General features: G+C 41.3%; 1 protein-coding gene across 12 annotated transcripts in view; it reads right to left on the reverse strand.

Moving 5' to 3' along the window:
* Positions 1-24305, reverse strand: part of TANC2 (tetratricopeptide repeat, ankyrin repeat and coiled-coil containing 2) — a 617479-nt gene that overhangs the window by 113018 nt on the left and 480156 nt on the right. For 11 of the 12 annotated variants that reach the window (XM_030541301.1, XM_030541300.1, XM_030541298.1 and 8 more), the window contains one exon: positions 2403-2528. In XM_030541301.1, coding sequence (XP_030397161.1) covers positions 2403-2528 — 126 coding nt within the window. Of the gene's footprint in view, positions 1-2402; positions 2529-8375; positions 8480-9447; positions 9544-24305 lie in introns of those variants that run through there. The other variant, XM_030541305.1, reaches the window with a different exon arrangement.

The following is a 24305-nucleotide window of genomic DNA, read 5'->3' on the forward strand; positions in this document are numbered from 1 at the left end:
GTTGGTTTAACAGACAAAATAGACAGAAGGAAAGAGACACCTGTTTAATGTCTACCCATTGAACCTCTCTATGAAAATTAAAATTTAGGCACGAGAGGCATTGGTAGGTTAAACAATAGTCATAATCTTTGGCTCTCAGATTGGAAGCCACTTCTTGCTCCACTAAAGTCTGAGAACCATCTCAGCAAATCCCCAAGACGTGACATACTAAGACTGAGCCCAAGTTTAGGATTTCCAGTTGGCACAACAGCTCAAAGACTTGGTCACTAGAACAGGCCAGTTTGACACAGTTTCAAGGAAACATTTGGAACTTTTGAACACTCAGAAAAAAATCCCATATCCTGTGAAAAGAAGAGACTTCCAAATAGTGGTATTATCTATAGTGCTTTCCCTCCCTCCCTCCCCTTTGTTAAGATAGCGTGTCACTACAACAAAAACCAGAAACAGACATCAAATATGAAACACTGCTGCTATTCACATGCTGGCTTAACCGAAAAAGAAAAGAAAATATGTGGTGCTGCATGTTTTTTTAAAAGTGTGTCTGGAAAACAATTTGATTCTGTTCCTACAATAAAGTTTAATGTTTTGGATGCAATCACTGCAAATTATGAAGGCTTGGCAAGCTGCTCAGTTAGAACATATGGAAATTCTGTCTGTCAAAGTTTGCTTTCTTCGCTTACTGCCTGCCAATACATTTTTATAACTGTATCACCAGCCAATATGATTTCATTACAAACCGTGATCCAAGACGACACAAAATCACTTTTCTCTTTCAGTCAAAGGTTGTGTATTTTGTACAAATTCCCATCAGAATTAAAACTGGCCAACCCTGCAGTGCCATTGGATTGCTACATTAGAAACCAGTCTAGCATGGACTGATGGGCACATTCCAAACTGCCTTACTTGAGACAGTAGGTCAGCTCCTCAAGGTAAAAATAAACACATCACCCGGAGGAGAAGAGGAGAGCTTTATGGACTCTTAACAAGCACTGCACGACTTGCAGACACGCAAACATAGGATGGCCCTGTGGCAAACCAACAGCAGGAAGCTGTCTCACACAGCTGAAACACAGCTCAAGACTCCAGCATCTTTTCAGTGTATGCTCATTCCAATACTGTAGTTACAGTATGTCCGAGGGCACCAAAAATCAAAACCGAAAACTCCTCCAAACCCAAACCTTTAACCATGATGCAGCTTTTGCAAGCAGTAACAGCTGAAATGCAAACAAACCAAAGGAAAAAATAGGGTGCAACAGGCTGCAATGTTGACAAGTACATATAAGCTGCCAGCACACAATTCTGTATAGAGCAAACTAAATAGACATCGAAGTTTGACGCATGTGCTTTCTAGGCAAACATCACAGCAAGAGCAACCCAGAAAGGGTACTTTAACAACACTCCATGTAGCTCCCTTTGCACTGTTCCTCACAGAAACATGGCCCAGCCACTGGCAAACTACCATCATCTAAAGAGATCAGTACTTGAGTCTATTGCTACACCATCTCTCAAGTTTTCTTTCCCTTATTTGACAATGCTAGGAAGAAACACACTGTAAGACAAGAGGCCATCTCATCTCTCAGTAGTGAGGCAGCACTTCATGTATATACTCAATAATAAGCCGGTTCGTTTACAAGCTGACCCCCCATATGGGTAAGTAAAAATGGCAAATTTTTATGACCCATTCATAAGCTGACCCTATAATTCAGGGATCGGCAAACTTTGGCTCCCAGCCCATCAGGATAAACTGCTGGCAGGCCGAAATGGTTCGTTTACCTCGAGAGGCCACAAGCACAGAGGTAAACCTAAACAAACAAAATGTCCCGGCCTGTCAGCAGCTTGCCAGGACAGCAACTGGTGAGTAAATTTTTTTGGAGGGGAGAAGCTGAGGGTCTGGAGAGTAACCCCTGAGACCACCCCGCACATGACCCCACCCCATGTAACCCTTCCCCACCCCCAGCCAGGGACCCCCCCAGTCTCCCCATCCCATCCCTTTCCACCTTTCCTGGGGGGGGGGCAAGGGAGGATTTCTCTGGCCTGGCTGCAGCCTGCTCCGGTGTGGCTGCAGCCTGCCCAGAAAAGGAGACTCTGGCTCCTCCTCTTCCTTTCTGGCTCTGCTGGTTGTGCTGCCTCTCCTTGCTCCTTCTGTGGGGGGGAAGGGACTATGTCCCACCTCTCCCTCTCTATATCCGTTCATAAGCCGACCCCCTTCTCTGGTGCTTCCGTTTTTTACTAAAAAATGTCAGCTTATGAACAAGCATATATGGTAATATGGGAAACTTTAGATGAATCTGATGTTTCCACCAAAATAATAGACAACTGCAGGAAGCACCATATAAAGTGCTATCCTTGTGGCTACCACCTATGGCAAGTGGCCACGCAAAAGTCCTTCAGCTGGTCCTTACCTCTTAGGTCTTGTTGTATGCGGGCACCTGCCATGCTCTGCCGAGGCATTCGGAGGGATGTACGTAGGGGAGTGTGTCTCTGCTCATCCAGGTAAGCTAGATCCTCTAAGTGGGCTGAGCTGGTGGCTGCCAAGGGAAAGCAAACAGCTATCAGACCTGGCTCCAAGTCCTGGTATTCTTTTTCACACTAAACACTCATACATTTGTAACTATATTAAATCAGTACAACTGAGATGAAGTAAGTCTGCATGTGATATTATAGATTACGACTTTTGACCCTGAAGGGTCATAATCCTATGGTGGACAAAAATGCAAATGTAAAATATTAATTGAGAAGTTGTATACATATTGCATAGGCCTATAAGAACAATGTATGTTTCCTTCCAGGTCTTTGGTTTCTTAAAGGTAGAAATTACTAGAAATTTGCATAGATCATGCATGAAATAAAAATTTGGAAAACACAGGGCACAGTAATTTCACACAGCTAGGGAATGATGAGGTGTTTTGGTACCACTTCTCTCATGCCCCCAAGATATTTGTACTGGTTTGGTTTCCTGCTGATGCTCAGAAATGACAAGACAAATAGAAATGGAGATGCTTATAGCTGCCAAGACTTTCCTATTGAAACGATTATTTAATTGCTTGTGCAAAAAGTTTAACAGATAAAGTCAAAGACTCTAGCTATATAACTGGCAATTTAATAATGCATTTTAAGTGAATGTCAACAAATCTCTTCTTCAATTATTTTAGATTTGCTTAATTTGGACATTAACATCCATCTATTCAGACTGTTAGAATCGCTGATAGAAAATTTAAACCTCCAAGCGAAAAGGGACTTGCACAGATGATAAAGAGAAGAAAGTCTCAGTTCTAAAGAAGACAACTTCACTATACCAACACTCTTTGTTCATGGTAGAACTTCATTTGCCTTATAACAATAGATTAAATAGGAGTAATTTATTGCACTCAGTTAAGGCAACTCCACTGTGCGTCTATATGTGGATGCAAAAATGACAGCTGCTAGAAAATGTATCCCTTACTTTGTGGAAAGTGTCAGATAACACAGCGCAGATCATTTTATTTTTTTTAATCTTAAATTAAGAACTAAAAACAGACTAACACAACACCAGCTGGGAATACACCTGGGCAATACACCTGAGCTACTTCTGCAAGGACTTAGATACAAGCAAAACTTCCATGAGGCATCACATTAAACACACTGAAGCAGTAAACTGATTAAAGAGTACTTTCATCCTGATGTGAAAATATTTAGATAAGATGGCCTCCAGTACTACCATGCTTATAGTTGGCATTTTTTTAAATCAAAATTGTGACATTTACAATGGTTATTTCAATGGTCAGTTAAGTGTCCATTTTTTTTAATGAAGACACCCTCTGGTTGAAAAGCTTTATAAACAGGAGTTTTGTTATCAAAGAAGAGACACAGGCTTCCACTCACACTGGACTGTAAATGAGCAACACAATGCAACATTTGCAAAGGGAGATGAGTGATTTGCTTAGCCAAGAGATAAGAGCAGTTCAGGAAGGAGAGACACCATCCAATATACTTAAAAAATATAAACTTGACTGAGATTTTGTATTTATAATCAACAGAGCACCCAAGAAGGAGAGTGGGGGGAAGGTCAGGAAACCAGAGAGGAAGGAGAACCAGTAGGCAGTCCCATCAGTAACCATTCACACATATTATACATTTGGAATAAACAACTCCCAGTTTTCACTGAAGGGAAACAACCAGACTTATCATTCTTAGCAAGACTGCATAAATCAGGAAATGAAAGAGTATTTGTTTGTACAAGGAGAGCTGACAATGGGAAGACTGGGGGAAAAGAGAGGTTGTTAATATACTATAACATCTTAGGAAAAGGATGTATAAGAACTGGCTTACCAATCATCAGGTATTCAGATCACATCTTAATATTCCTTTGCTTTTTTGTAACACCTTCCATCCAAGTAGCTCAAAGCACATGACAAACAATAATTTTAAAAGCCTTCCCGCTTCCTTCTAGGGCTAGAAAGCTCAGATACAGATCAGTTATGTGATTCACTCAGGGTCTCACACTGAGTTAGCCATTTGTACTAGTCCTGACTCCCATTGCCCCGCTATTGCAGATACTGTCTCTCTAGGCACTGTAACCTGAAGCTATGATCTCATGTGAGACTAGAATCCAAGTACAATGAGCCATTAAGAGATTTACCGCACTTATTTTTGTTTTCTTTTCTTCTAATTTAGAATAAATAAATGGTGCCCACACACAGGCTCCGAATGGCCCTGTCAATTGTATTAATTTACAAAACCAAAATGCCTTGTGGGTAGGTAGGAATTGACCATGCTTGCCCTGCGTTCCCCCTTTTCACCTGATGGACCATTCTGAATGTTGCAGGACCTCCCACTGGCCAATCTCCCTGATCCATTGTGGGTATGGCCTTCGAAGATTCCTCTCAGGCATGAGACCACGCAGACATTTCCTTTCTGAGCGCATTACCCATTCTTCCCTCACCTCTCCTGGGTTTTTTTTAGTTAGCTGCCACATGCTGTTTGCTGCAGGACTTCCTGTTTTGCTGGAGGTTCAACCAGCAATCTTTTCAGGACAAGGACTTTCCTCTCATCACAAAATTGGCACTAAGTAAATATCATCAGAGCACATAGAAGGTCTGGTTTAAGGAAGGAATCCGTTTATACTTCAATTGTCACAAGTTTCTGTAGATGTTTACAGCAGGTTAAGTGAGGTAAGGGTGCCGGAACGCCTTCACCGTTGCATTGGCTCAGTGGCCTCTGGCTGCAGTCAGTGCTCTGCATTGCACAACAAGGAGCAGGCTTCAGTATCCAGCCCAGAAAGTGGAAGTTCTCATCTAGACCCACATCCCCCACCCAAGGAAGAGTCTAGGGATTCTGGGGGTTGATGTCTGCTTGATTTGACAGAGTGAGCTAGCCTCTTCCTTACGATTAGACCCTGTTTCCATGGCAATTTGATAATGTAACATGCTGGGCTTGCCCTTCTGGCAGAATGGGGACTATGCTGTAGCTCTGTTCTGGTTATGTTAGAATGAATATAGTTTTTAATCATATACACACGGTGTCTTATTTCTTGCACTGGGCAGAGCAATGTATCTATGGTAACTTCAACACGCATTGGCTTTTCCATTGTACTGTGAGCACGGTTCTTTCAAATGCAGTATTTATCAGTGTTTCAGTTCAGTTTTTTAATGTAATTTACTCATTACTGTTTAAGATGAAGCACTTTCTGCAGATATGGTTACCTGCAAACCAACTGAAAAGTAGGACACATAGAACAATGTATGCAACAACCAATCAGACTGGATCACACTGCTATGATGAAATTAGCACATTTTGCCTGGCAACCAGTAAAGCAGGGCCATTCAAAGCTTGATGTGATTACAAGACACTGAAAACACATACAATACATTTCGTCTGACCATTGAATAAATGGAGCACCACCGAATTTTCCTGGAAAATACCAGACCCGCAAATGATTCTGTTCTGATGACAACAGAAACCATGGCACTCCTGTTTTATGATTACCAAGAAAAGTACGGGAATGGATTACATTTACAAATAATCCTGTTTGTTGCAGATTTCATTTGTTTTTCATTGTTAACCAATGAGTATGATATGAAACTCATTTTTATATAAACAAAACCAAGAGTCGTTGTTTTGCATAGTGAAAAGCTAGGAGCTGTTTGAAACAAGGCTTCTCAGAAAAACAATTGTGGGATGACATCCAGGAAAAAGAGCTCTCGTTTTTTATCATGTGACCCGTACAGCATTCAAACACTCAACATGGTTTTTTTCCCAGAGTCGTTTCCCGGCTTTTCACACAGAGATGCTATATTAAGGGAAGATGATGGTGGAATTGATGCCTTTTGCCGAATGTTTACTTGAAGAAAATCCTGGAGACCAATCCAAAGGATTACAGACTCTCACTTAAATGGTATTATTCGGCAGTTCCTTGGTATCATCACAGACTTTAAGACAGCTGAAGCACATGGGTGGCATTTCAGCAAGAAGAGGAGCTGTGTGAGATCATCCATCATGTGGATTCCAAACTAGAGAGTCAGTTTTGAATAGGGTTGCCAATTTTGGTTGGACGTATTCCTAGAGGTTTCATCACATGACATAATCTTTTAATTAAAGATGAATCTTTAATTCCTGAAACTCCAGGACAATCTTGGAGGATTGGCAACCCTAGTTTGAACCACTTAGGGCTAGTCTGCACTATAAAGGCTTTGGTGGTAAAGCGACATCAGCAGAGCCCCCTACTGGAGATGCAGCACAAATCAGTTCTTTTGCTGGTATAGTTAAAATACCTCCCTGAACATCACCACCTACACTGACAAAAGGCTCTTTTGCTGCTATAAGCTCCCTCTACGCAGGGGGTTTACACTCCTAACCAGCATGCCTGTATGAGCAAAACTTTGTAGTGCAGACGTGGCCTCAGATTAGGGTGATCAGATGTCCCGATTTTATCAGGACTGTCGGGATATTTACTTGTTTGTCCCACGTCCCGACCACTGGTGGGTCGGGACGTGAATTGCCCTGATATTTTGCACTCCAGTGCACAGGCAGAAGGGGCTCGTGCCCTCAACTCAGCCCTGGCCCTGCCCCAACTCCGCCCCCTCCCTGCCCCACTGGATCCCTCCCCAAATCCCCGCCCTGGCCCCACCTCTTCCCCAAGCACGCCACGTTCCTCCTCCTGAACCCTCCCTCCCAGGCTTGCGCAAATCAGCTATATGGCGGTGCAAGCGCTGGGAGGGAGGGAGGGAGAAGCGGGACGCGGCAGCCCGCTCAGAGGAGGCAGAGGTGAGCTGATGTGGTGGGGGGCGCAGCGAGGTGCTACCAGTAGGTGCTCAGCCCCCACCAATTTTTCTTATGCTCCAGTAGCTCTTATTTTTTTCCCCCTCCGCTGTGGCCCATCCCCCGCCCCCACCCATGTCCTGATATTTCATGTTTCTCATCAGGTCACCCTACCTCAGATGCTACTTCAGATGTGTTGGCATAACCTCCCAAGCACAGCACTAAGGTGGCTCTCTAACCCAAAAAGTTTTTTGTCTCACTGCTTTATACAGGGACAAAATCCTCTCTCACCTGGACCATAATCATCCTGTTGACTCTACTCTTGTTCAGATAATCATTTCCATACTTCCTATTAATTACACAGGAATGGAAATCACACTGCTTGCTATTCAGGATTTTGAATATTTTGTTTGACATTTAATGTGTTCATTATTATTTTAATTGTTTAGCATCATGATGGTCTCAGCTGGAGAAGTAGATGATAAACGAAATTATTACAGTTGAGAATATTTTATTCAATTACTTAATATTAAGCAAATAAAATTACTATTTTAAATTTAATTAAGTAAGTAAATGTCTCCTCCAGAGTTCCTGTATGGGCTTGAGCAAGTTATTTCTGTGGGGAAGTACTTGCGCCCAGCTCTCTGAAGTCCAAGTCCAGTGCCTTGAACATAGGAGAACATGCTTTTTCCTCATGTCAGAACACAAAAAAGGGACAATCAATTAAATTGAAAGGCAGCAAATGCTAAATTGATGCAGAAATACCTTTTCATACAATGCATAGTTAGAATGTGGAACTCACTGCCACAGGATGTCATTGTAATCAAGAATTTAGCAGAGTTCAAAGACATGATGCTATAGCTAATTATGACAAAAATGTTGAACCGGGTGTCAAACCTCATGCTTTGGGGCTTAAACTCATCTCTTAATTATTAGGCATAAGGATAAGACTTTCATGGGGAGCAGATTATTCTATAACTGCCTATTGTGGTGTTTCTTGCATCTTTCCCCGACACATCTGGTGATGGCAAGTGTCAGAGACAGGAATTTGGTTAGATGGACCATGCTAGATGCTCCTATGCGAGAGCTCTTCTTCAAATAAACAATTGGGGAGGAGAAATGAACACTAACAAACTTACCTATTTTTCTTTAACCTCATTCTTGGAAGCGGCTGAATCATTTTCATTGACACTTTCCAAAACATTTCAGCTTGAGGCAGAGAACTAGCATGTAAACTTTCCGTCTGAATGATTAGAATTTGACAAAGTTATAAGCAACTCAAAGAAAGGGACCTTCTAATGGAAAATGTTAGACAACATTAACTATTGTTTTCGTGACCATTGCAAAATTTAGACACCCCGATAAAGTGGGGTGAGAAACAGGAGGTTTTGAAAAAGTTTTTCTTATGTTCTGAAATACGCTCTTCACCCTTCATGCTCCTCTCCTCTTACAGAGTTGGCCAAAACCAAACCTTCCCTGCAAGGAAGGAGAGTAACTATTGTTGAGATACTGCGATTAGAAAGAATTGGATTTACAATAGCTGAAAATTATTAATTCCTCACATTAAAAACTACTGCAAACTTAGAGACTTGCGGGCTGATTTTCATTTACCCCACGGCCACTTTACTTCACTCTGCTAGTGCAAACTGGCCTTTACAAGTGAGTATACATGTAATTTATTACTCTCTTTATGGCAATGTAAATGAGCCTGAGTACTAAAAAAGGGCCTCAGTACAAATGAGAACAGGCCCTTAATTTACAAATAAAATATTTTTTCAATTTGTTTGCTCTGCAAGAGAAACAATAGACAAAACTTACTAGTCTTTAAAACATGCTATACAACCAAACCAGAAACTTATCGTTCAGCACTCTTTAGAAAGTTTAATAAGGAAATATTCAAGCAAAGGAGGTTGGTTATTTCAAAGTCTGAACACTTTCTCCCTTTAAGATTTGTAAATTACACTTCAGTACTGTAATTTATGCAGATCACAAAATTAGGATAAGGATGACCATCCTTTCCAGGCATATCTTGTACTTGAAAGTGAGCTATTAATGTATTACACAAACAGCTCAGCAGTTCTGTTGCACTGAAGGCTTCAAAAAATACAGTACACAAACTTGTTAGCTAAAAGAACTACTGTTTTTGTGACATCATAGCAGATTTCTTGCTGAATTCTGTTAAATCCTTTAGCACACTCATCTTTTCGTTACCTGATTTAAGCAGCTCCTGTTTCTTAAGAAAATGGGCAGCCCTGAACATTATACAAGCAGAAGTGGAGACCCATATTATAGTAGAGTTCTTCATGTGCTTCATTGCTAGAACGCTGATCCTCTCACACATATCTGACTGACAACAGCGGCTGCACGGCAAACATTTCCTGCATCCAATCTCCCTGCCTAACTCGGCACAAAGCTCATTTTAATTCTTTCAAGCACACAAGTAGCCATCAAGGATGACCACAAACATTAGTCTCCTTGGCAATTTAATTTGTTTATATAACTCTTTCGCTGCTACTGTAAATTGACAGGAGTTTCTTTTCAGTTTTATGTATTCTCAGTTAAAAAACAAAACTGAATAAGTTTCTTTAGATGACTCATCAACCAAAACCAATTGGAAAAAAATCTCGTATTAGTGTTCAAATAGACATCAGCAAAATCTCTTTTTCCTGCAGTCTAAGGGAAAATATGCTTCTACAAGCCAAACTTGCAATCTACACACTAGGGACAATGAATTACTGCAGCGTAAACTTGTTGCATGCCTGACTGTTTGGCCATGCAATCCCTGAGGATTAACAATTTTATTTTTTTAAGGTTTTATTTTATTAAGTATATTGTTATCAATTATATGGGATTTTAGGTATTAAACTGGTATTATTAAGAGGCTCATTTTTCACATGCCATGCATAACTTGGATCTCTCAGGCCCTGTTCACAATTTCTGCCAGATCTAGAAACAGTTTTCTCGATTTGTTTTTGTCAACAGTTCAGGTTTTATGGTTAAAATGGTTTTACCAGTGAGTGGCAGTCAGTGTGAAAGGGTGGAAACATTTCTTTAAAATGGTGGTTGAAAACACTTCTTCATTAATTGTGTCTTAATATTTAGAACTGTTTCCCTTTTTCCTCTAAAGGGAGGAAAAATTTTGTCATTTTACAACAGGGGTTCTCAAACTGGGGGTCGGGAGGTTATTGACATGGGCGGTCGCGAGCTGTCAGCCTCCACCCCAATCCCTGCTTTGCCTCCAGCATTTATAATGGTGTTAAATATATTTAAAAGTGTTTTTAATTTATAAGGGGGTCGCACTCACAGGTTTGCTGTGTGAAAGGGGTCACCAGTACAAAAGTTTGAGAACCACTGATCTACAATAATCTTTTTTAGATTAATTTCCAATGGACCAGAGTGACGTTTTACGTGATCTCTTATATAAGGGCCATAGTTACCAGATACAGGAGAATGTCTCAGCCACTTCACACCCACCTCTTAACCAAAACTCACAAATTACAATGAATGGGAAGGACTTTTAGGAGGAAGCTAAATTCACATGCCCAAGTAACAAACTGTTGTTTGTCACTCAGGAAAGAGCAATGCATAATTCTGAGAGGACATCTTGCACAATGGCCTTTAAGCTCTGTCCAACACTACAATGGTTGCTAGCTGCTGAGATGTTTTCCAAGGTGGATTCTTGGAAACTATTACAGCTCATGTAATTTTGCCAGTTCATGATGACCTGTGTTATGGGAAGAAACTTCTTAAATGTAGCTACTGAAAACCTTTTAAAATAGCCCTAATCCTGAAAGATGAACTGTAAGTTGTGGGTTTCGCTTAAAGGACATGTATGAAGTCTGAGAGACACTATTCACACTCCTCCAGTACTGGCGGCTCTTAGAAAAAGGGATCATATAAGGCATCATATTTAGTAATTTACTATGACTCAGGCTCCAGCTAAGGTACTGTTTACACAGGGTCCTAGAGCCCAGGCCTGAATATCTACGGCACGAGTCTCAGTCAACTGGTACAGGCCATCCTTGGGTTTTTAGTTGCAGTATAAACATACCCTTAGTGTGCTGATAACACGGACTGAACAGAGCCGATGAAGCAAAAGACACACGTATTCTGCTGGTCACTGCCATGGACCACTGGGTTCCTCATGTAGCCCCTTGATGTGCCTCATGTGGCAATCATCACTGTGTTGCCAAATCGCTTTAAGAATCAGTATTTTATACTGTACCATGCTTCTGTGATGGCTATTGAGAGACCAGTGTTACAACAAACCCACTGCAGATCTGGCTTTCTGAGTGGGGACAGTCCCTGAACGGTGTCCAGAAAGCAGCACTATGGTGGTTAAACTGGGGGCTACTTTGATTCAGACACTGAAGTTAGTCACCCTCACCCGATATCTCCCTACGCATAGTTACCAGAAAGGGTGGGCATGCCTCATCTGCTTAAAGCAGGCTCTTTTCCATCTGCGCTTCCCTCAAAAGCCCTCTCGACATGGATTTAGCACACAGCTACACTAGCAATACACTGAACCCAGCACGCAAATGACATCTCTATCTCACATGCCCCAGTGGATTATTTTGCCTACGTCAATAAAATTACACTTTCCCCATTATACACCAATGAGCGGAGCCAATTATTCTTCATTTCTAAATCAGAAAGATAAAACATATCTAAGGACAAAGAAACGACAGGTGTTTTATATTGGAAATGTGTTCCAGTTCTTAAGAAACTATTCAAAATCAGTTTTAACATATACCGTATTAAACTGTAGAAAGCATCCTTTTCCAACTGCAAACCTTACTCCACCCAACAGGATCCAGTGACTGTGAAATAGAACTAACGCTACAAAATCCCTTCCCGATAATAGTAATATCTGCATATGGCACACATTATCCTTGCTCGGAAATTGCAGATAAAGGATGGAGGGCACTTCAGTTTCAATGTAATGTTTGAACAGCCCCCATCACCAACCATCCATAGCCTACATTCTCCTTATCATTCAAATCAACAAAGAACAGGAAATACAAAAGGGGCATTAAAATTGCATAGGATATGGGTGGAGGGGAAGAAGCATATAAGTCTCTCAAACTCTTTTCAACTGAGTATGCTTAGAAAAATTCTTACGTATACATATTTCATTAAAGTACAGCTGAACCCAAATAATATATGCAACTGTTTTCATTCGAGCATCCCACCTGTACAAACAGCTCCTTCCTTTCAAACTGATTTACAATCCAAAACCATTTTTTCAAAATGGATAAACATCATATTTTGTTTGAATTTAATCCAATTTTGCACAAAACAGAAATGTAAATTTAAATCAAGCACATGTTATGTTAAAGCAAAACATGCCACTTACATGGCCAAGAGGCTGTTATGCATAAATCTAAGGTAGTGCTGTATTACTACTAATAAGATGCTGGTTGACACAGGAAAATAACTGGAAGACCTGGCTAAGGGACAGAGAGATGTCAATGTTCATTCCATCGGGGGATCCATCCATTGTTTATCAAAGACATCTGTACATTTAGGGTCCTTTAGGATCCCTTGCTGTTCCTGGCTTCTCAGATATTTGTAGTGACACACTGTGCCTTTTTTTCTTCCATGATTTTTTTCCCCTCTTTCCAGTGCTAGGTCTCTTTTTGTTATTAATCTAAACTGCCCATTAATGGATGAAAAATAGCAAACAGTCAATGTACGATCAGGAAAAAAATATTCTAAAAATGTAGCCTACTGTAAACAACTGCACCTCCAAAAAAAAACTGTTTTCTATGAGAGATCAATTTAATACTCATATGAACTTCACTGTGGGGTGATGAGTTAAGATGTAACTGTGACACAAATGGATTAATAAATTACTATTGTTTGATGCACAGTGTATCCACTTAAAACATCTCTCTACAGGTAGTTTGGGAAGAAGGTGGTATCAGGGGAAGGCTGAAGAGAACGTTTTTACGATGTATAACTGGATATTAACATGCTTGAGATTTAAAACAGTGCCCAGTTCCTAGCTGTGTTACTCCATTACTTCCAAAGCCCTCTTCAGCGTACAGTACTTAAAAACAAGTCTTTGGAAAGGTCCTTGCTTCATTGTTTTGTCATTCCTAAATGATTCAAGTGGCTGGTTAATTTTGTTTATGGGTCTGTTGTAATAAAAGCCAGAACACCAAGATAAGCTGCCAATGTGTCTCAAAGCAGTAACATATGAAATGTGTGTTCTTTGTTACTTGTCAAATCTGTGAATGCAGTGTTCACTAATCAAAACAATTATACTTTATTGCTATAACCGTATCTGTTTCCAGTGATGGTAACAAGAGTGAATCCCTCCTCTAGGAACCTTATTCCCAAACTGTGCTGAATGTTATTCTGTTGTAGGGGTTTCATCTTTGAGCATACTACTCTGGCTTGTTCCATAAACTCATTTTTCTATTAACTACCGCAATAATGCTGTTCATAATTATTCACGGTATGTTTTGGACAATGTATCATAAAATATGCAGATTAAGTGACTAATGAATGCTGTAGATATGATGGGAAGATATTTAGGCACTTATTCTCAGGTCATCTTCTAGAATGAGTAAGATTGGAAGAGGTTAACAGGGAATACTGTCAAAATACCGGCTTTTAAAATCCAACACAGTTTGATGAGCCAAGATGGGTGAATAGTAAAGCAGGATTATTTGTGAACTTGTTTGCCTAATCCAGATTTTATTTCAGTCCACATCTGCAAACTTTATTATTATGACTATTATTATTTTGCCACTGGGAGGGGGTGTTAGGTGTTACAAAAGTGTATATGGGTGTTCATGTACAAACTCACTAATTCCCACGTGGATGAGCACATAGATTTGAATGCCTGCACTCATGCCAGAAGTGGTTGCCTGGCCACCATAAATTGAGAGTATGCCAAAATGTTCGTTTTAGCAGGGGTGATAAGTCTCCTCAAGTTTGTGCATTTTGAATTACAGGATTAAACTGAAATGGTAATTGCACTTTGTTGTAAAGTGCTAGAATCTTCTAGCCTGGCTCTGAAGTAAAAATGGCCAACGTGAGCTTAGTTCTGAGAGTTCTAAAAGAACAAGCTGGAAAAATGGGCTGCCTGACCTTTTCTACAGATCCCTTTAAAAGAATTAATAAAGCAGTAGGATGTCTGAAATTAACGTGTCTACCTTTTTGTAGTTTCAACTCGTGTATGACTACTATTTAAAGTTTAAAACATTAATTTTCACACACATATATCTCTCACTGGCTTTCGTGAATAAAATAAATATTACAATATTAGCATGAGGAATAACGAAGAGAGAAGGTGACCTGGGTATTAAGTGCAGCAGAGTAGTCCTTTGTGGAGCTCCTTCTTTATAAACAGATGGAGCTGCTGGTAGGTTGCTTTTCAGGAAAGTTCCCTCAATTCTGGAACTTGTCTGCCAGAGCCTGAGTTTTCTTACATAACTGCTGCAAGGTTTACCTTTTTCCTCAGGCAACAAGGGAGGAGGTTGCTGAGGGATGGAGGGGCCTTCTTATCTCACAGTTCCCTTGATCTTTCTTCAGATCCTTAATGTTATTTCAGGCAAACACATATCATTATGTAAACTTAGGTATCTTCTGTGTACCCCAAATTCAATTTTCTTACAACTTTGCTGATAAATATGCTACAGATATTGTGGCATCACTATCTACCAGATATCTGGTCTTGTGTGTGAGGACTGTCTCTCAGACTCAACCATAAAAACACTGAAATTCTAACTCTTAAGCCTAAACCCCCTCATGGTTTCATCTATCTTCCGCCTATGACTGCTGTGCAGTTATAGATAATTTGGAGCTGAACTGTACCCAATTCTGAAAGTAAAAAATATAAAAAGTAGGCAGATTCTTGTAATGCTGCAGTGCAGCCCTAAGTCTGGATGCAGAGCACAGGGGCTATATGGAAATGAACAACAGAAGTAAACCCTGTATAAGAAACCTGATTGGACCCTCCCTCTCAAAGTGTGTTTCATTTAACTTTATATTTCTCTCTTTCTAATCTGTATATTATTTTTCTTCTTCTAGTGATAACTGAAATGAAGTCTGAAAAGTCTTCAAAGCTTCTGATGTGCTCACTTCTGTCTCAGCTTAATCTCAAGATTGTTTCTGCAAGACTAGATCATTCTTTGTTGCCATGTGTGATCACAGAATACCAGGGTTGGAAGTGACCTCAGGAGATCATCTAGTCCAACTCCCTGCTCATAGCAGGACCAATCCCAAAATAGATTTTTACCCCAGTTCCCTAAATGGCCCCCTCAAGGATTGAACTCACAACCCTGGGTTTAGCAGGCCAATGCTCAAATCACTGATCTATCCCTCACCCCTAGTTCAGAACATGGCTGCTGGGTTCCTTTGAGGAGAGTACGCGAGAAAAAAAGAATGTGAACACATTCCCACTTCAAGAAACCACTTTATTGGTGACCAATTAAATACCAAATCTATCAGCAAATTGCTTTTACTCTGAAAGGCATTTTCCAGGGCTCAGTCACCCAGTAAAACGTCTCCTTTTAGCTCTTTATGTTGCCGATCTTTCACTGTCAGAGGGCGGCATAAGCGTTCGTATTTTTAAAAATCCCAGATTTTAAATCATGTTTTAAAACCTTTGACTCAGAGCCAGATCACTTTGACCTTGTTTGGAGGCAGAAGAAGGTGCAAGGAGCCTAACCAAACTTAGGCAAGGAACACTGGCAATCTTTGGGCTTGGGAGAGCAGAGGAACTGTTCCCACCGTACTTCTTTCTTGGTGTACATCACCACAAAGCGGATGATAGGAGGCAAGGCAAGGGTTGGTGCAGTCTGTACTCTTTTCTTTAGCCTCCTGAGGGCAGTAATATCTTGCTAATTTCAGTTGCTGGGTTTAGTGTGCGGGTAACCAGGTGATGCTGGTGACTTACAACATACATGAGGTCAGACTAGATGACCTGGTGCTCCCTTCTGGCTTTACATTCTACGATTCTTTGACTCTTCCCAGCACCAAGGAGCTTGAACTGCACCCTAGTCAGGGTAGTGTCTAGATGGCAAAACTTAGCCCTTTGATTTCACATTGCCAAAGTAAAAGGCAAAGGCTGATCCTTCAAACTGCATCTGCACTCACTGTGCCCACAAAAAAGCCATTTGTATGTGTTTATGCAACACTGGCCTCATCTTTGAAAATGCATTTTTTACTGTGTAAGGAATTCAGAATTAACACTTTCAAAGATTTTCATTTGTGCTTATTTCATCCTTTCCAAAGGAGAAGAATGGGTGGGGTCAAGTATTTGTATGGGTGTTTTTATTTTTATTATTTATCTATGATGGGGCCAAAATAATGCAAGATCTAGTATGTCATCTCATGCATGGCAGAGATATGGAGGAGAAAACATCAGTTGTCAGATTTTTTTCCAACGCCAAAGCAAGGTACCTGAGGCGACTAGCATGGAAAGTAGTACAGAATATAAAATAAGGGGATTATGTGCATAACTGGAGGGGATGGAATAGGAAGAAAACATACTTGAATGCAGAGTTTTCAATTCTTTGGAACAATAAAATAGCAAACCAAATGGATTTATAGGGTTCTGAATTGTAAATCTAAGTGCAAAAGATTTTTCAGAGGCTGAGGGATAATTTTAACAGTGATTGCTCTTGGATCGTAACCTTTTCTTCGGTCACAAATTGCAAGCCCTTTCATTTAGTACAATGCAATGGAACTCGCATACTCTTTCCAAACAGCGGAAATGGTCTGCATGGAGAGGGAAGAAAGGTGGCATGCTTTTAGCAGTCCTCCCAAACTGTAATTTGACTGCCTGGGGACAGGTAAGTAGAACAAAAATGGAAACTACAGTAAGCCACCTGCTTGCTTGCTACTGGCATTTTATTAAGTGCCATAGTCATAAAGGACTCCTGGATTAGCTTTGTGACCTCCTCAAACATCTTGGTCATCAAGGCCTCCTATACTATATCAGAGGATTAGGTCTGGTCCACACACAGATTTTACACCAGTATAACTTGGGGTGTGATTTTTTTTAACTTATCCAGAGGGTGCCTCTGTCAGCCAGCACCATTTCCTGGCTATGCATGATGTCATGATGAATCTGCCTCAATTTCTCTCATTCTGCTAACAATCATTTGGCCTGTACCAAATGGCTTCCTCTTATGATTCCAGCTGGGTCATTTACCTCCCCTTTCACGCCAATACAAAGTCTGACAGAGCAGGAGTCCAGTGACCCTAGAGAAGGATCAATAAGCGAAGGCCCCCCCAGAGTCCTGATCCCTTTCCACCAAGGGGTTTTACTATTCCTTTTGCTGGGGATGGCAGAAGAACCTAAGCCCACCCACTCTCCTGGATTCCAGCCCAGAGACCCTGTGTTAAGCAGCTCCTCACAATCCCTTGCTGCTTCCTACCTCACCTCTCTTGTAGGTCTTTTCCAGATTCATGTTCTCTGATTCTCCCTCACTGGAAGTCTCATCTCCTGGGCAGCTTCCGGCCAGCCTGCTGCTGCAGCCGTATCCTCTGGGCAATCCCTCAGTTTGTCTGGCAGTCACCCCTCTCCTCTGATCCACAATTTCTTATCCCTCAGGTATTGCTGGCCCAGCAATTAGCCCCAGCTGAGGATGTAGGTGGCCCACATGTTTGTGCCTTGGTGGCCATGGTAGGATGGGGTCTGTATACCCTATGACACTACCGATATAGTTATACTGGTACAACCCCTAATAAGGACACAGTTATAGCTTATTCCCCTTCCCATATGGAAACAAGCTCTACCAGTATAAACATATTTATAGTAGTATAATTGCGTCCACACTAGTGGGGTTGTATTGTTCTAACTGTACAGACATAGCTACACTTAGTATTGCTAACTTTCTAAACCACACAAAACTGAACACCCTTGCCCTGCCCCCTGCCCTGTCCCTTCCCTGAGGCCATGCCCCCCACTTTCTCCGATGCTCTGCCCCCGCCCATCACTCTCTCTCCCCCATCCTCACTCACTTTCAGTGGGCTGGAGCAGGGGGTTGAGGTGCAGAAAGGGGTGAGGACTCCAGGATGGGGCCAGAAATGAGGAGTTCAAGGTGCGGGAGGGGGCTCCGGGCTGGGGCCTGAGATGCAAAAGGGGGTGAGGGCTCTGGCTGGGAGTGTGGGCTCTGGGTGGTGCTGGGGGTGAGTGGTTTAGGGTGCAGGAGGGGGCTCTGGGCTGGAATCAAGGGGTTCGGACAGTGGAAGAGGGCTGAGGAATGTGGCAGGGTGCTGGAGGGGGGTGCAGGCTCTGGCTGGGGGTGTGGGCTCTGGGGTGGGGAGGAAGGGTTTGGGGTGTGGAAGGAGTCTCAGGGCTGGTTTGGCATGCAGGAGGGGGGCGCAGGCTATGGGAGGGAATTTGGGGGGTGGGATAGGTCTCAGGACAGAGGGTTGGGGTGCACGATGGGGTGTGGGCTCCAGGAGGGGATTCCAACCAAGGGCAGAGGGTTGTGGTGCGGGCTCCGGCTGGGCGACACTTACCTCAGGCGGCTCCCAGTCCACAGCCCAGTGGGGCGAAGGAAGTCTCCCTGCCTATCCTGGCTCCACATGGCTCCCGGAAATGGTTGGCATGTACGGCTCCTAGGCACAGGGGCGGACAGGCAGTTCTGCCCAACACACGCTGCCCATGCACACAGGCGCTGTCCCCACAGCTCCCATTGGCCGAGGTTCCCGGTCAATGAGAGCTGTGGAGCCAGCACCTAGGGTGGGGGCAGTGTGTGGAGCTTCCCTGATCATTCCTACATGCAGGGGCCACAGGGATATGCTGGCTGCTTCTGGGAGCCTGCCTTAGCCCTGCTGTGCCGCCAAACAGACTTTTAACAGCCCAGTCAGCGGTGCTGATTGAAGCTGTCAAGGTCCCTTTTCGACCTGGCATTTCAGTCTAAAACCAGACACTTGGCAATCCTAGTTACAGCAGTACAATTTATGTGCAGACAAGGCCTTATGTTGTTTAACAGAGGCGGGATCCTTTGAAAATAAAGAGAGGCACACAGTAAGGAGCATGAAAACAGATGCGCTTTGTGGATGTGGCATGTTTTTTGCAGGATGCTGGGTTCACAGCTATGGTTGGTTATTTTCTGCCTGCGGGGAAGCTGTTTGCTCATATCCCTGTATTTTAAAATTATATCAAAATCAACAAAAGGCCAGGATATAATTTTTTCCCTTTTGATATAAATCTAAATAAATACATAAAAAGAGTGTCCTTTCTGATTAGCATATTGATCATTCACACACTGCATTCACTCACTTCCCAAACAGCTGCTTGTTGTTATACACAGCATGTAACTGATAACACGCTGGCTGTCATTTTGTTTTATTTTCCTGTAATGTGGATAGTATTTCATAGACCACAAAAAGTACTGGTTCTATACACTGACTGTCCCATTCCACTTTCTTCTTTTCCCCCTCTTACTTGTTTATTTAAATAAAAGGGCTTTTCTCTGCAATCTGGCAATGTGCACTATGGAGGTGTGATTTCTAATGCGCTCTGTCTACGCAGACCCTGTTGGTGCACACAAAACGTTCCCTAGTGTGTTTTAACATCATGCTGTTTGAAACAATACTATGTTAGCAAAAAACGCTGTACGGAATTTTGAGTGTGCACCAGTAGGGTCTACACCGGGGTAGGCAACCTACGGCACGTGTGCCAAAGGCAGCACGTGAGCTGATTTTCAGTGGCACTCACACCGGGTCCTGGCCACTGGTCCGGGGGTCTCTGCATGTTAATTTAATTTTAAATGAAGCTTCTTAAACATTTTAAAAAACTTATTTAATTTACATACAACAATAGTTTAGTTATATATTATAGACCCTCTAAACATGTTAAATGTATTAATGGCATCTGAAACCTTAAATTAGAGTGAATAAATGAAGATTCGGCACACCACTTCTGAAAGGTTGCTGACCCCTGGTCGACATGGACCAGTTATGGTACAACATGTTAGAGGGCTCCAGAAATCATTTCCCTGTACTGCATGTTGGCGCACCATCTAGGTAAGTCCTAAAGATTCCAGGTTGTGGATTCTGATTAGAAGCAGAGATTGCTGAATGCCTTTCTGTGAAGACTGCACAGTGAGAGAGACTTCTATTAGTTTTAGAAAAGTGAAGTGATATTTCCTCATGCAGCAAAGGCCAGATCCCCGAGAGTTGATGTATACCTGCAAATACTCCTTACCTTGATTGAGCGGGTTATCTCTATGATTATCTACATGGGAGGGATACTTCTTGATTGAAAGTGGGAGAACTCTGTTTTCTTGTTTAAATTAATTCAGTTTACATAATGCAAACATACCATACAGCATTAGATAAACAGAAGAAAAAACAACTTTTAACATGGCATGGCACTTTTGTAGCTGGCATTGCAAAGTATTTACGTGCCAGATATGCTATATATTCGTATGCCCCTTCATGTTCAGCCACCATTCTGGAGGACATGCTTCCATGCTGCTGATGTTCATTAAAAAATAGTGTGTTAATTAAATTTGCAATCAAACTCCTTGGGGGAGAACTGTATGTCCCCTGCTCTATTTCACTCGCATTCTGCCATATATTTCATGTTATAGCAGTCTCAGATGATGACCCAGAACATGCTATTTGATTTACTAACACTGTCAGTGCAGATTTGACAAAATGCAAAGAAGGTACCAACGTGCGATTTCTCAAAATAGCTACAGCACTCAACCCAAGGTTTAAGAATCTGAAGTGCCATCCAAAATCTGAGAGGGACAAGGTGTGGAGCATGCTTCCAGAATTCTTAAAAGAGCAACACTCAGATGTGGAAACTACAGAACCTGAACCACCAAAAAAGAAAATCAACCTTCTGCTGGTGGCATCTGACTCAGATGATGAAAATGAACATGCATCGGTCTGCTCTGCTTTGGATCATTATCGAACAGAACCCATCATCAGCATGGGCATATGTCCCCTGGAATGGTGGTTGAAGCATGAAGGGACATATGAATCTTTAGTGCATCTGGCACATAAATATCTTGTGACGCTGGTTACAACAGGGTCATGTGAATGCCTGTTCTCTCTTTCAGGTGACATTGTAAACAAGAACTAGGCAGCATTATAGACTCATAGACTCATAGACTCTAGGACTGGAAGGGACCTCGATAGGTCATCGAGTCCAGTCCCCTGCCCTCATGGCAGGACCAAATACTGTCTAGACCATCCCTAATAGACATTTATCTAACCTGCTCTTAAATATCTCCAGAGATGGAGATTCCACAACTTCCCTAGGCAATCTATTCCAGTGTTTAACTACCCTGACAGTTAGGAACTTTTTATCTCCTGAAATGTAACCAAACTGGTTTGTCTGTGTGACTGGCTGAAGTAGGACTGAGTGCACTTGTAGGCTCTAAAGTTTTACATTGTTTTACTTTTGAATGCAGTAATTTTTCTGTATGTAATTCAACATTTGTAAGTTCAACTTTCATGATAAAGAGATTGCTCTACAGTACTTATATTAGGTGAACTGAAACTACTATTTCTTTTGGTTTTTTACAGTGTAAATATTTGTAATAAAAATAAAGTGAGCACTGTACTCTTTGTATTCTGTGTTGTAATTGAAATCAATATATTTGAAAATGTAAAAACATCAAAAAATATTTAAATAAATGGTGTTCTATTATTGTTTAACAGTGTGATTAATTTATTCAATCGCTTGACAGCCCTGGTCGAATAAAAACAACTATAACAAGAGAGGCAAACAAATGTTCCATGGACACTAAAATCCATTCTTACAACAGACATCTGTAATGCATCTGTTTATCCAAAGAGGAGCTACTGGGCCAGTTTCATTCCAAGTCCTGCTCAGGGAATAAGAGAAACAGAAGAGATTATCCAAGGAGGCCCACTGCTCTTTATCAGCCAAAATGTGATTGGGTTTGAGATTTATTTTCGTTTCTGGAGAAAGACCTATACTGAGACCTCTTCTAAACTTAGCTCTCTATTTATAAAGTAGCTTAGTTAATGAAATACTGGATTTCACATCATTTATCATACATTTAAACATTCTCTCAGAAGATTAAAGAAATACATCTAGAGACCTACCAACATTTTTGAAGCAACAGAAGTACCCCAAATCAGCCACCGCATCAGAGGAAATCTGCTAGAAATCACTGTAAGGGCCTTTTAGAGATTTTTTTAAGTGTAACAGCAGGATTGGGAAAACTGAAAAATATCTAAAAGGCTTCAGAAAACTATAAAGAAACCGGGAGTTCTGCAGAGGGAAGAGGAGCCTGTCATCATGAGTCAAAAAAGGTGAAAGGATGTTTAGTGCCACCAACTTGCAAGAAAGAAATTGGACGAGGCAACAAAGGCTAATAACTTAACAAGGACGTCTCAAAAAGCTTACCTGAAGAAGTTTGGGGATCAGAAATATCTTCTCTCATATCAAAAAGAGAAGGACAATACTGAGACATTAGTGTTTCAGAAATTCAGAGCTGGAATGGTTTGACTAGCCAGCATGATGAATTGCTCTAATTCACCTCAAAGGACATTAGATCTGAAGCATACTCTAACTGTCATTGTAAATGTTCAATGCTGTTTTTAAGAAGAAAAATTCAGCTAATCTGGTGGCAAAATTTGGATATTCTACCTTTTTTAAAGCAAAGCGTTAATATACAAATACTACATTCACCTTTTTCAAACTTGGAAAAACTATCCTAAGGAAGGGAAGACAACGGCACATATCAGTCACTGGAATGGCACTGAAGGATCACAGAGCAACAATAATAAAATCAATATCAAAATTTCCCTATAGGACATTCCAGGGCACCTCAATACTGGGGGAAAAAAAACAACCCAAAAAACCCTACAGCAACAAGTCTCAGAGCCCAGGTCTACAGACACAGATTCATGGTATGGTGCTAAAAACAGCGCTGGTACTCCACTCAGGCTGAAGCCCCACTTCCTTTGCCAGGTCAGGGTCCAAGCTCCAGCTGTAGCAGGAATGTCCACACTACTATTTTTAGCACCGTAGCATGAGCTCCATAAACTCGAGTCTTTAGACCCACACTCTGATGCTTGCTGCCATGCCTGTTATTTTGCAGTGTAGACATACTCCCAGATGCTCTCCAATGCATTCTGGTTTCAGTTATTTCTTGTTTATCTTTCCTTTTTTTTTATTTGCTTATCTTCCCTTCTTAAGTAAACACTGTCACTTAACTTTAAAGCTATTTCCATTTGGATTAGGGATGTTATTCTTATTCGTAGTATTTTAACCAACAGCAGATGAAGTAACAATTTTTGTCCATAAATTAAATCGAACCCCAACAACTTTAGGCTCCTTGGCCCAGTGAGATGACAAACATTTCTTCCTCTCCTTTCGCTGCTCAATCTCTCTTGTTCTGCCTGTTAATTATTTCTTAGTGGTTACTGCGTAGCAAAGCAGCACTGCCCTTCACAGCTGGTTCTGCCTTAGTACCATAAAATTGCTTATCAATTTTTATACTCCATGGAGTGAGTCACCAATAACTGGTCACCATATGTGCACCTAGTGAGCTCATGTGAAAGCAGCCTTCTACGTATTCCCACAACTGGACCTTTGAAAAAAAATTTTTTATCACATGTACCGTAACCCATTAATTTGAGTGATCTGCTAAAACACTGAATGTACAACTCCACTAAATATAACATTTGGTGCAGTAAATTATCATGCACATGACCCTTCAACGGTCCAGGAGACTATTTATTATTAAAGTTTCCCTTCAATAATGTTTGTGAAAAAGTATCATTTCTGACCAAATACAAAGATATAGCATACAAAGTACTGAAAGACCAGGATGATGTTTTATTAAGAGAATTACTTTGCTTTGCTTAGTTATTCCTCTTCATTTTGTGTTTTTCTGGTAGCATGAGGTATTCATTAAATAGTAACAAATGCTGCTTGTAGATGGGTGAAATTAGAGAATGCTTTCATGCAGATTTGTGTAGACATGCAAAGGAACTTTTTTGAAAAGATATTGTAACACCTTCTGGGACAAGCACTGCCACATATTAGTTCCCAGAACTATAGTAAAGTGCTTGCTTACAAAGTAAATCCAAAGCTTGTTTAATGA

Source organism: Gopherus evgoodei, chromosome 23 (assembly GCF_007399415.2).
Source record: "Gopherus evgoodei ecotype Sinaloan lineage chromosome 23, rGopEvg1_v1.p, whole genome shotgun sequence".
NCBI lineage: Eukaryota > Metazoa > Chordata > Testudines > Testudinidae > Gopherus > Gopherus evgoodei.